The sequence below is a fragment of the Oryx dammah genome, unplaced genomic scaffold (genome assembly GCF_014754425.2).
Source record: "Oryx dammah isolate SB20612 unplaced genomic scaffold, SCBI_Odam_1.1 HiC_scaffold_9, whole genome shotgun sequence".
Lineage (NCBI taxonomy): Eukaryota > Metazoa > Chordata > Mammalia > Artiodactyla > Bovidae > Oryx > Oryx dammah.
Window position 1 is genome coordinate 38,306,398 of NW_024070193.1, and position 10,518 is coordinate 38,316,915.

The 10,518-nt window shown below is 42.0% G+C and overlaps 1 protein-coding gene across 2 annotated transcripts; it reads left to right on the forward strand.

The window, feature by feature from the left end:
• The first annotated feature begins 260 nt into the window (after positions 1-260).
• On the forward strand, positions 261-10,229 carry LOC120867663 (histone-lysine N-methyltransferase SETMAR). Of its 2 annotated transcripts, XR_005721957.1 has the most exons (3): positions 261-491; positions 8,052-9,366; positions 9,921-10,229. XR_005721957.1 is itself a non-coding variant. In XM_040245978.1 (2 exons), the coding sequence occupies exons 1-2, from the start codon at positions 375-377 to the stop codon at positions 8,853-8,855; spliced, it is 921 nt and encodes a 306-aa protein (XP_040101912.1). In that variant the 5' UTR covers positions 261-374; the 3' UTR covers positions 8,856-10,229. The 2 variants fall into 2 exon arrangements, 1 of the variants encoding a protein (XP_040101912.1); XM_040245978.1 differs by having other exon boundaries at positions 8,052-10,229.
• Positions 10,230-10,518: the final 289 nt, after the last annotated feature.

Sequence of the window (10,518 nt, forward strand, 5' to 3'; positions counted from 1 at the left end):
GCCAGGTAAAACTTCCAAACCCTCAGACACGGACAAACGACCTCGCCTCGAAAGCCCTCCCTGGGCTCACAGGAAAACGTCAAGCACTTCACTGTGTCCCCAAAGCTCTGTCCGTACCTTACAAGGTTTTGTATTATTTGCTTTGCGTCTGACTCAAAGCAAAAAGTGAGCCAGACAATAAAGTGAAGGAAAGCTGAGCGTGGAGGGAGGAGCCACTCGTGAGCTGCGGTATAAAAACTACCGCTCCCATGAGGCTGTGGGGCCCCAGGGCTAGACTCCCAGCGTCCTCTGCGAGGCTCAAGTGGTCTAGGTGGTAGGAGCACCGTGTCGGGGCAAAACAGCCGCTAAGGCCCTGGAGAACTGGCCCTGGCACAATGGCAACGTGTGAGGAGACGCCTGAGGCCTTGAAGGACCAGGTGGACGTTGCGCGTGGCCTTGAAAATCTGCCTGTGAGCGCCTGGCCCCCAGGGGCGGAGCCTGAGCCCTTTCAGGTAGGGGCGGGGCTCGGCTGGCCCGAGAGCCGCGCGCGGCCCCCGAGGGCGTGGCCGGCATCTTTTTTTGTGGAGCGGGGCTAGGCGGTCTCGCGCGCTGCGTGCGCAGCGTCGGGGTCCGGGCTAGCGCCGTTCCAGGAAGCGTGCTAGTAGGGTAGGAGGTTGTCGCGCTCGGTTCGCAATTACCTAAGTGGTCGTCTTTCGATGATTGACGCTCACGCTTGCTTGGGGTTATTCAAGTTTTTCGACCTTTTTTTTTTTTTCCCCCTTAACCCAATCTCACAGCTATCTGCGCGTGGAAATAGGTCTTAAACTGTCAAACTTTCAGTTAACTCTTCACAGTGACCTTTACAAGGTCTATTTCTACCCTAAGAATGGCAGTTCACTTAAGAGAAAACCAGAAGTTTCCTGAGGTCCCTTGGAAAAAGCCTTGAGAACCTGGCTTTTTCTCCTAGTTCTATCCCCAGAACTCACTGAAAGATAGGGAGCAAATCACTGGCCTCTCTGGTCTCAGGTGTCTTGTTTTTAAGATCCCAGTGTCATGATTAAAAACTTAACCTTTAGAGTCAGACTTAGTTGAGGCTTCCCCCATGCTGTGAGAGCTTTGGCAAATATAAATAGCCTCGGCTAGACCTTCAGAGCCCTGTCGTGTGCTATTACAATACTAGTACCTCTTTCCAGATTGCTTTGAGAATTACAGGTAAAATACAATTCCTGGTTTGCTGAAAAAACTCAATAAACGTTCACTAATATTATTACCTCAAAGCTCTTTCTGCTCCAACTTTTCACTCTCTGAGCTTGTCCTACATGTTGCTTAAGAAACAAGGAATAACCAAAAAAAAAAAAAAAAAAAACGACAAAAAACAAGAATGTTGGAGTGGAAACAGCCCTGTACATGGAAATATAGGAGAGCTAGGTTCAGGGTTTATCATCTTAGCCATGTCTCAGAGCCTGAGTTTCTTCATCTCCAAAATGAAAGTAAACGTTTTATTCTCCTTGTCATACCCATAATCAATATCAAACCCTGCCTGTCCTCTTCCTAGGGTTATTTTGAGAATCAAGTAAGACAATAAAGATTCATAGCAGTTTTCAAAGAGTAGAGCAGGATATTCATGTTGGAAATGGTTATTTTTCCTCAAACTGCATGAGGCAGTTTGTGGTTAATAATACAGTTGACAAGCACCATATTAAATACTGATCCCGAAAAGCTTATTGAAGACCAAACACTGCTAAATGCCTGGTCAAAAACACTGATTTATGTTTTCTTTCTTCAAAGATAACTGAGTGCCTATAATGTGCCCAGCATGTTAAACTAGGCATAGAAGACAAAATGGTAACAATACAGTTCCTGCCCTTGAGCTTACAAGAGCATATAGAAAGCACTATATGGGGAAGGGGTGGGGTGGAGGAAGCCCTGTGATTGATCCTTACACCTACAGTTGGTGGTCTTAAATGAAAATCAGGAAACTAAGACTCAATTCCATGGTGTTCTAGCTTCCTGGCTGTGTGCACAGCTCTGAGACCACTAAGAGTTACAAATAGAAGACAAGCTCCCTTCCTTAAGGAGCTTATAGCCTTACCAAGAAGTTAAAGCATTCCTGAAACATGTAATGACAAGTCTAAAAGTGCCTTCAACTAGTTTGTTCCCATATATTCATGAAGCACAATACCAGTCTTAAAAAAGGTCAAAACAGTTTGCTTGCCCCAAACCCTACCTTCACAGACATATGTACACATAAGAATTAAGGCACAGAGAATTCAAGGTAAAAATAACTTTGTGTCTAGTTTGCTTTGGGGTCCTATATGAAAAGGCAAAAAAGATTCAGATACTCAAGATTGGAAACAAGTACATCATAATGCTATTGGTGTTGAAACTCAAGTAGAAAATAAACTGATTTTCTTGAACTAAGAGCTGGATCTAGCCATGTTTTCAGGTTTCTAAAACCAGCCTCAGATATCCTTTTTAAGATCTCAACTTGGCCTTGACAAGAATGATCTGGCTCACAGTCTTCTAATAGCTGCTTGGAGCAAAAACAAACTCACGGGGCTAGAGGCCAAGTACAAAGATTCTTGTAGCTGGTGTTTCAAAACAACCAAAAAAGGAATGAAGATTTTCACAGCACTTCCTTAAAATCCAGAATTGAGGCCTAGGGTTTAAGCCTGGAATATTGTGCAATGACATGTTTTAGTTTCTGGGGCTGTGGTATAGAATGTGACTCAAAAACATCAGTCTTCCAATCAGAAATTATTCAGAGCTGAAATTAAGCAGTCAAATAACATTCCTTAAGTCACCTGCTCTGTGCCTAATACCATGGATAGGAACCCAACACCTATCACCATTCCATACCCCAAACCTCATGACCATGCCTTTCCTTAAGATAAATATACTTGTTAGAAAGGTCAGACCTACACGCTTAGTACAACCAGAGAGCCTGAAAGTCTATGCCACTTAAGATTCCAAAGTTCATGCTATTAATAAGTGCACACATAGTTCAGAGAAGGGAGAAATTAATTGTATATGAGGGTAGCCAAGGAGGTATATTTACTCTTTAACAGTCTTCTCTTGGCATTTTGGCTTCTTGGGTGACTGCTTATAAAAAATTTTCTCTTAAGTTTTCTGTCAAAAAATGTGAATTCTCCACCCAGTTCTTCAAGGATCTGGTTTCTAGTGCATTTTGAACTGATCATTTTGTATTTATTTCCAACTCTTACCTGATCAATTTTGTGCTTTGATACATACATGGAAAAAGTAAAGCTTATGTTGTGACAACTGAAAAAGTGATAAAAATCCCATGTCCTTTTTTCTGTTTTTCTGAGTGATTCTTTCTAAACCCCAGCATGTGCGTGTTGTTTGTTGATAAGTCGCTAAGTGGTGTCCCACTTTTTTGCGACCCCGTGGAACATGTGCATAGAGTAGACAATAAGGCAGTATTTACTGATGAATGAAGACAGTCTGTACTAGGTCAGCTCTTGGTATTCCCTGCTCCAGATGGTTAAGTAATGGAGGTAGGAAGATAATCATATGGTTTCCCACACATATTTTGGTTTGAGTATGTTTAAACCTGAGAGGTTTAACTGCAGAACCTGTTTGTTTTTTTTCCACCGCTACTAAATGGCTACTGTATAATTCATATTGAACACTTATGAGCCAGCCACTGGAGTAAGCTTTTTACTTGGATTCTCACATTTATTTCCTTCATAGCAACCTGTAAGAGAGATAAGATAGGAAGGGAATGTTTAGAGAGCTTAAGTAATATGCCAGAAATATATGATGTTTTAAATATAAAAATCTAGAAATGATATCTAGAAGAATTTAAGAAAGTGACTATTTTAAAAGTATGAAGAGGCTGACGCAGAGTACAATATTATGTTAATTAAATTTCTTGAGAACATTCCCCCCTCAAATATAGCTATTATCCCTGATTTATAGTTGCTAACCTAAAGTTTAGCAAGTCACTTGCTATAAGTCATGGTGCTAATACTAGCCTGGACCTGTGCGTGTCTCCTCTGGGACATTCCATGTTCCGCATTAAGAAGGTCTCTATTGCTTGCCCAGAGTTTCAGGCAGCAGTCATAGAGTTCCTGGCTGGCCTCCTGCCCGCTTTGCTCTCGTCTCACTTCCCAGCTGGAGACCTCATTGCTTATTAGCCGTTTATATCTTTGACTAAATTTTCCAGCCATTTCCTGGAACCATGCTCAGCTTCCACCCTGGGTGTATTAGTCAAGACTCATTTGTTTGTAAGAAACATAAATACAATACAAACTGACTCAGGCAAAAAAGGGAAGCAATTGCCCCACATAACAGCAGAGTCCAAGAGCAGTAACTGTAGGCATCTCTGGATCCAGAACACTCAAGCTATCATCAGATATTTCTACCACCTCCCCACTTCACACCCCTGCTAGCACCCATGTCCTGTGCTGGGCCATACACTCAGTAGGTCGAATGTCTGTGCTAGATCTTAGGAATGCCTGGTAGATACTCTATAGTTTATGAACCCCTATAAGAGGGTTTCCCCTGTGGTTCAGTGGTAAAGAGTCTGCTTGCGATGCAGCAGCCACAGGAGACATGGGTTTGATCCCTGGATTAGGAAGATCCCATAGAAGAGGACTGGCAACCCACTCCAGTATTCTTGCCTGGGAAATCCCATGGACAGAGGAGCATGGCGGTCTACAGTCCATGGGGTCGCAAAGAGTCAGACATGACTGAGTGACTAAGCACATACAACACATACATCTGTGTCAAAAAAGAAAATCACCTTAGAGTTTGGTGCTTTCTATAATACATTAAAATTATATGCACCTTTAAAGAAAAGTGAAAGTGTTAGTTGCTCAGTCGTGTCTGACTCTTTGCGACCCCATGGCTCCTCTGTCCATGGGATTCTCCAGGTAAGAATACTGGAGTGGGTAGCCATTCCCTTCTCCAGGGGATTTTCCTGATGCAGGGATGAAACCCTGGTCTCCTGCATTACAGGCAGATTCTTTACTGTCTCAGACACTAGGAAAGCCCATCAGTTCAGTTCAGTTCAGTTCAGTTGCTCAGTGGTGTCCGACTCTTTGCAACCCCATGAATCACAGCCCGCCAGGCCTCCCTGTCCATCACCAACTCCTGGAGTTCACTCAAACTCACGTCCATCAAGTCGGTGATGCCATCCAGCCATCTCATCCTCTGTCGTCCCCTTCTCCTCCTGCCCCCAATCCCTCCCAGCATTAGAGTCTTTTCGAATGAGTCAACTCTTCGCATGAGGTGGCCAAAGTACTGGAGTTTCAGCTTAGCATCATTCCTTCCAAAGAAATCCCAGGGCTGATCTCCTTCAGAATGGATTGGTTGGATCTCCTTGCAGTCCAAGGGACTCTCAAGAGTCTTCTCCAACACCACAGTTCAAAAGCATCAATTCTTCAGCACTCAGCTTTCTTCACAGTCCAACTCTCACATCCATACATGACCACTGGAAAAACCATAGCCTATGCTATTTAGGTTGGTCATAACTTTTCTTCCAAGGAGTAAGCGTCTTTTAATTTCATGGCTGCAGTCACCATCTGCAGTGATTTTGGAGGCCCCCAAAAATAAAGTCTGGCACTGTTTCCCCATCTATTTCCCATGAAGTGATGGGACCACATGCCATGATCTTCGTTTTCTGAATGTTGAGCTTTAAGCCCACTTTTTCACTCTCCACTTTAACTTTCATCAAGAGGCTTTTTAGTTCCTCTTCACTTTCTGCCATAAGGGTTGTGTCATCTGCATATCTGAGGTTATTGATATTTCTCCCAGCAATGCTGAGTCCAGCTTGTGCTTCTTCCAGCCCAGCGTTTCTCATGATGTACTCTGCATAGAAGTTAAATAAGCAGGGTGACAATATACAGCCTTGACATACTCCTTTTCCTATTTGGAACCAGTCTGTTGTTCCATGTCCAGTTGCTTCAAGCCCATATGTACCTTTAAAAACTCATCAGTTGAAAAGAATTCTTCATCAACAGTTTTACAAAGTGATAGTAAAGTGTTCATTTTACAAGCACTTCTTAAAATGCCTCAGTAACCATTTCAAAGTTGACTCTTAAAATCTGGAAGTAGATTCTGTATAAGACAGTAGTCACTGAATCTGACTGATAGGGTATGTTTTTCTAAGCCATCCTTTATCCTTTTAGGACACCTCTGCCAAGCTTAAGCTGTAAGAACCCACACAAACAAGAGAAGCTATTTCCGCTCTCCACCCCCAAGTCACTTTTTAAGCAGTATTGGCCTTCCCCCACAGGTACACCCACTCACCATTCTTTCACAGGAGGATGTCAATCCTTCACCCCAGCTCAGCTTTTTTTAAAATATAGGATTCTGCACCTAACTGCATAGCTCCTCCGAGGCCTCCACAGGGAGTGTAACCACATGCTGTTCAATACTTTTTCTGAAAGTATTGACACAGTATTAATAGAAAACTGACTGCAAGGTAGGTTGTTCAAATGTTCCTCTGGATGCACTAAAATCAGTCCCTGAATTACTACTGGCTATTCAACTGGTCTCTTGCTGACAGGCTGTGGCAGCATGCCAACAGCCTTTCCTGAGGGTCAGAATGAAGGAGATGAAAAGCAGTCCATAAAACTGCTTCCTGGAAAAGAACAATTTGACAGACTCATTGGTGACATTTCTCTCCCGTCTCCATACTGGAAAAAGTCAATGCTTCTGAACAGTAAGACTGTTCCTTAGGACAGTACAAGCCATACCTCTAACCACATTTCCCTCTTTGACTATCCTGGTGCACAGCCGGATGTCCAGTCTACTTCTGCTGCACACTTAGGTATCTAAGCTCGCTTATTTTTCACTTTACCTTACTTTCCTTACCTGTTGTTTGTTTATCTTACTTCTTTGAAAGTCTCATTTAAAAGTTCCTTTTTGGAACAAAACAAGTATAAGTCAATGAATTACTCTCTATATAAAGAAATACGCTGGGCTCACCAGAGATACTTTGATCTTCAGGGTTTGAGAACATGCTTCATTCTGCCAGTGAGGAAATAACCAGAAGTAAGGCTTCACACAGAGATTTTAGAGTTAGGACTTATTTTTCATAACATCTTATAAATGTGACATTTTGAAAATACAGATACATTTAAAAGACCAAGAAACGTTTTTGTTTTATCCCTATCTTAATAAGAAGATTTCTATTGTATATATATGTATACAATCTACAATACATTTCAGTATCTATTACTATTATATAACCAGTTTTCAAATTCTGTCTGCAAGTTTTTTGCCAAATTTCTGCTTTGAACATTGTGAAAACTCAAGTAGAACTATAAGGTAACAGTGTTTTTAAAAAGATGAAAGAATATATGAGTTTAGGTAATCTTCAAATTTTAAAAATTCTTTCAAAAAAATCAATGGAAGACTCTCCCAAAGGTCATTGATTTATCATTTATGACTTTCTTATCCTAAAAAAAGATCTCAGGTAACTCACAATAAAATATATATGTACATGTATATTATCAGATAAATGTAAAAGAGATCAAAAACCAAAGAGAAAATACTTAGCTGTTTTCAAAAACTAAATTCAGCACTGATTTTCCTGACACTTAAAGCCAAGAGGGAAACAAAATGGATTACAAAATTTCTAATATCTGATAAGAAAGAAAGTGAAGTTGTTCAGTTGTGTCCAACTCTTTGCAACCCCATGGACTGTAGCCCACCAGGCTCCTCCATCCATTGAATTTTCCAGGCAAGAGTACTGGAGTGGGTTGCCATTTCCTTCTCCAGGGGATCTTCCTGGCCCAGAGATTGAACCCAGGTCTCCCGCATTGCGGGCAGACACTTTACCGTCTGAGCCACCAGGGAAAATACATAATTTTTTCCTAGTGTTATTCCAGTACCTAAAAGGAAACCACCGAATTTTAAGTCTAAGAAATAACCTTATGTTTTTTTTTAAAATTGGAGATGTTTTCAGACAGTATTTTAATATATTTTGTCATTTTTGTTCTGCTTGTTGGAATTGGGAAGTGTCTCAGCGAGAGCTGCTTGAAATACAGATGAGATATATGACTTACCATGCTGACTTACAGTGTTTCTGCTTTTTGCAGTATACTCCTGATCATGTAGCTGGGCCTGGAGCAGATACAGATCCCTCTCAAATAACCTTTCCTGGATGTGCTTGTCTCAAAACTCCCTGCCTCCCTGGTACTTGCTCCTGTCTCCATCGTGAGAATAACTATGACGATCATTCATGCCTCAGAGATATAGGATCTGAAGCAACGTGCACTGAGCCAGTTTTCGAATGCAATGTCCTGTGCCAGTGCAGCGAGCGCTGCAGGAACAGAGTGGTCCAGTGGGGTCTGCAGTTCCACCTCCAGGTATTCAAGACGGATCACAAAGGCTGGGGACTTCGTACCCTGGACTTCATACCAAAAGGACGGTTTGTCTGTGAATATGCCGGTGAGGTGTTAGGAATCTCTGAAGTGCAGAGAAGAATTCAGTTACAAACAATACATGATTCGAATTACATTATAGCCATCAGGGAGCATGTCTGTAATGGGCAGGTAATGGAAACATTCGTGGATCCTGCCTCTATAGGAAATATTGGAAGATTCCTTAACCATTCTTGTGAGCCAAATCTGTTGATGATTCCTGTCCGAATCGACTCGATGGTACCAAAGTTGGCACTTTTTGCAGCCAGAGACATTCTGCCAGAAGAAGAACTCTCTTATGACTATTCAGGAAGATTTCTTAATCTAATGAATAGTGAAGACAAAGAAAGGTTAGATAACGGGAAATTAAGAAAACCTTGTTATTGTGGTGCCAGATCATGTGCTGCGTTCCTGCCCTATGACAGCTCCCTGTACTGCCCCTCAGAAAAGCCAAACACGAGTGAGGAAGGAAGAGCATAGGAGAAATGTGTCTGGCCTCGCAGTGGAAGAGAATGAGAAGGATCCAAGCTTGTTGACTCAGCCCTTCCTGGGTTCCCTTCTTATAAGCAAGTTACCCTTGAGGTTGGTCCCTGCTCTCCAGAAAGCAGCTTACTCATCCCTTAGTCTACGGGAGCCCAGTGGTTGCCTGGCTGCATAAGTTTAATTTGAGAATGTGGCATAGACTACAGATTGTCCAGCAACACTCTCTCACTTCCTATCAGAATTCTCAGTTTTTAGCTGGGTATGTGACTATCGAGAACATAGTAAGTACTCTACATGCAAACCTTCAAGTTGCAAACTGTCAAGATGCAGACATGCATTCCATCAGCGTCAGGTGTGAGTGAAGCCGCAGCTTGCCCTCCATCTCCTATTGCTGATGATGCTTCAGCTCTACCATCATTCACCTCCTTTAGTCAGTAACTCTCCTTGCCTGTTCACTCAGCCAGCCCCTGTATGCCAGCTATTGTACTGCACTAATGTACTTTTCCAGGTACTGTACTGTAAGATTAAAAATGTTTTATTTTGTGTGTATGTTTGTTTTTTATGTATTTGTATGAAAAGTATTATAAACCTACCACAGTACAGTACTAGATAGTCAATTGTTTTAGTTGGGTGTGTGCTAAGTTATGTCCAATCTTTGTGACCCCGTGGACTGTAGCCCGCCAGGCTCCTCTGTCCATGGAATTTTCCAGGCAAGAATTCTGGAGTGGGTTGCCGTTTCCTCCTCCAGGGGATCTTCCTGACCCAGGGATCAAACCTGAGTCTCCTGTGTCTCTTGGATTGGCAGACGGATTCTTTATCACTAACACCACCTGGGAAGCTCGTGTTAGTTGGGTCCTAGGCTAACTTTATTGGACTTAATCAACAAATTGGACTTATTAACATGCTCTTGGAACAGAACTCATTCATATGTTACTGTACTCATTCTTCCTAGTTAGATGTGTCTAAGGGACTATGTTGCAGTTAGTGGAATATGAGGGAAAATGTGTCCTTAAATTGAGACATCCTTCCCTTACCTACCTCTTTTTTCTTCTTGGCTGTAAGGTATACATGATAACTGGAGTGGAGCATGCATCCTAGTCCCCTAAATGAAAAGGAAACCACACACAGCAAGGCAGCAACACTGAAAGGAGTCTGGGGATGGTATACTGTGCAGTGCTCTGTACCAATCTTGATCTGATCCCTCTGGACTTTTAGGTGTGAAATAGTCTTTCCATCATTGATGCTACTGTTATTTTGAATTTTCCAGTACTAGCACCAAACCTAATCAGTGATCCAAGGACGCTATGGCTATATACCTAAGCCTTGCTTTACAATCCATTTTATCAGTAATAAAGCTGATATTTTCATTTCTGTCTGACTCCTGCATTTTATTTCTCATTTGTTGCTGAACATCAAGGAAAAGGACATGATTGTTTATCACCTACTAAAACCCTAACGATTACCACTGACAATGAAAACTATAACCATGAGAATGACTTCCATGTGTATAACCAAAAGTCATAAAAGGAAACAAACTAAAAATTTTGCTATATACCATGGCTATACTGGAAAACTTGTGAAGTTATGCCTCAAAACTTCAAACAGCTTCACTCCGTATTTTAACAACATGAAAATAACACTGTCCACACCACTGAAAGTG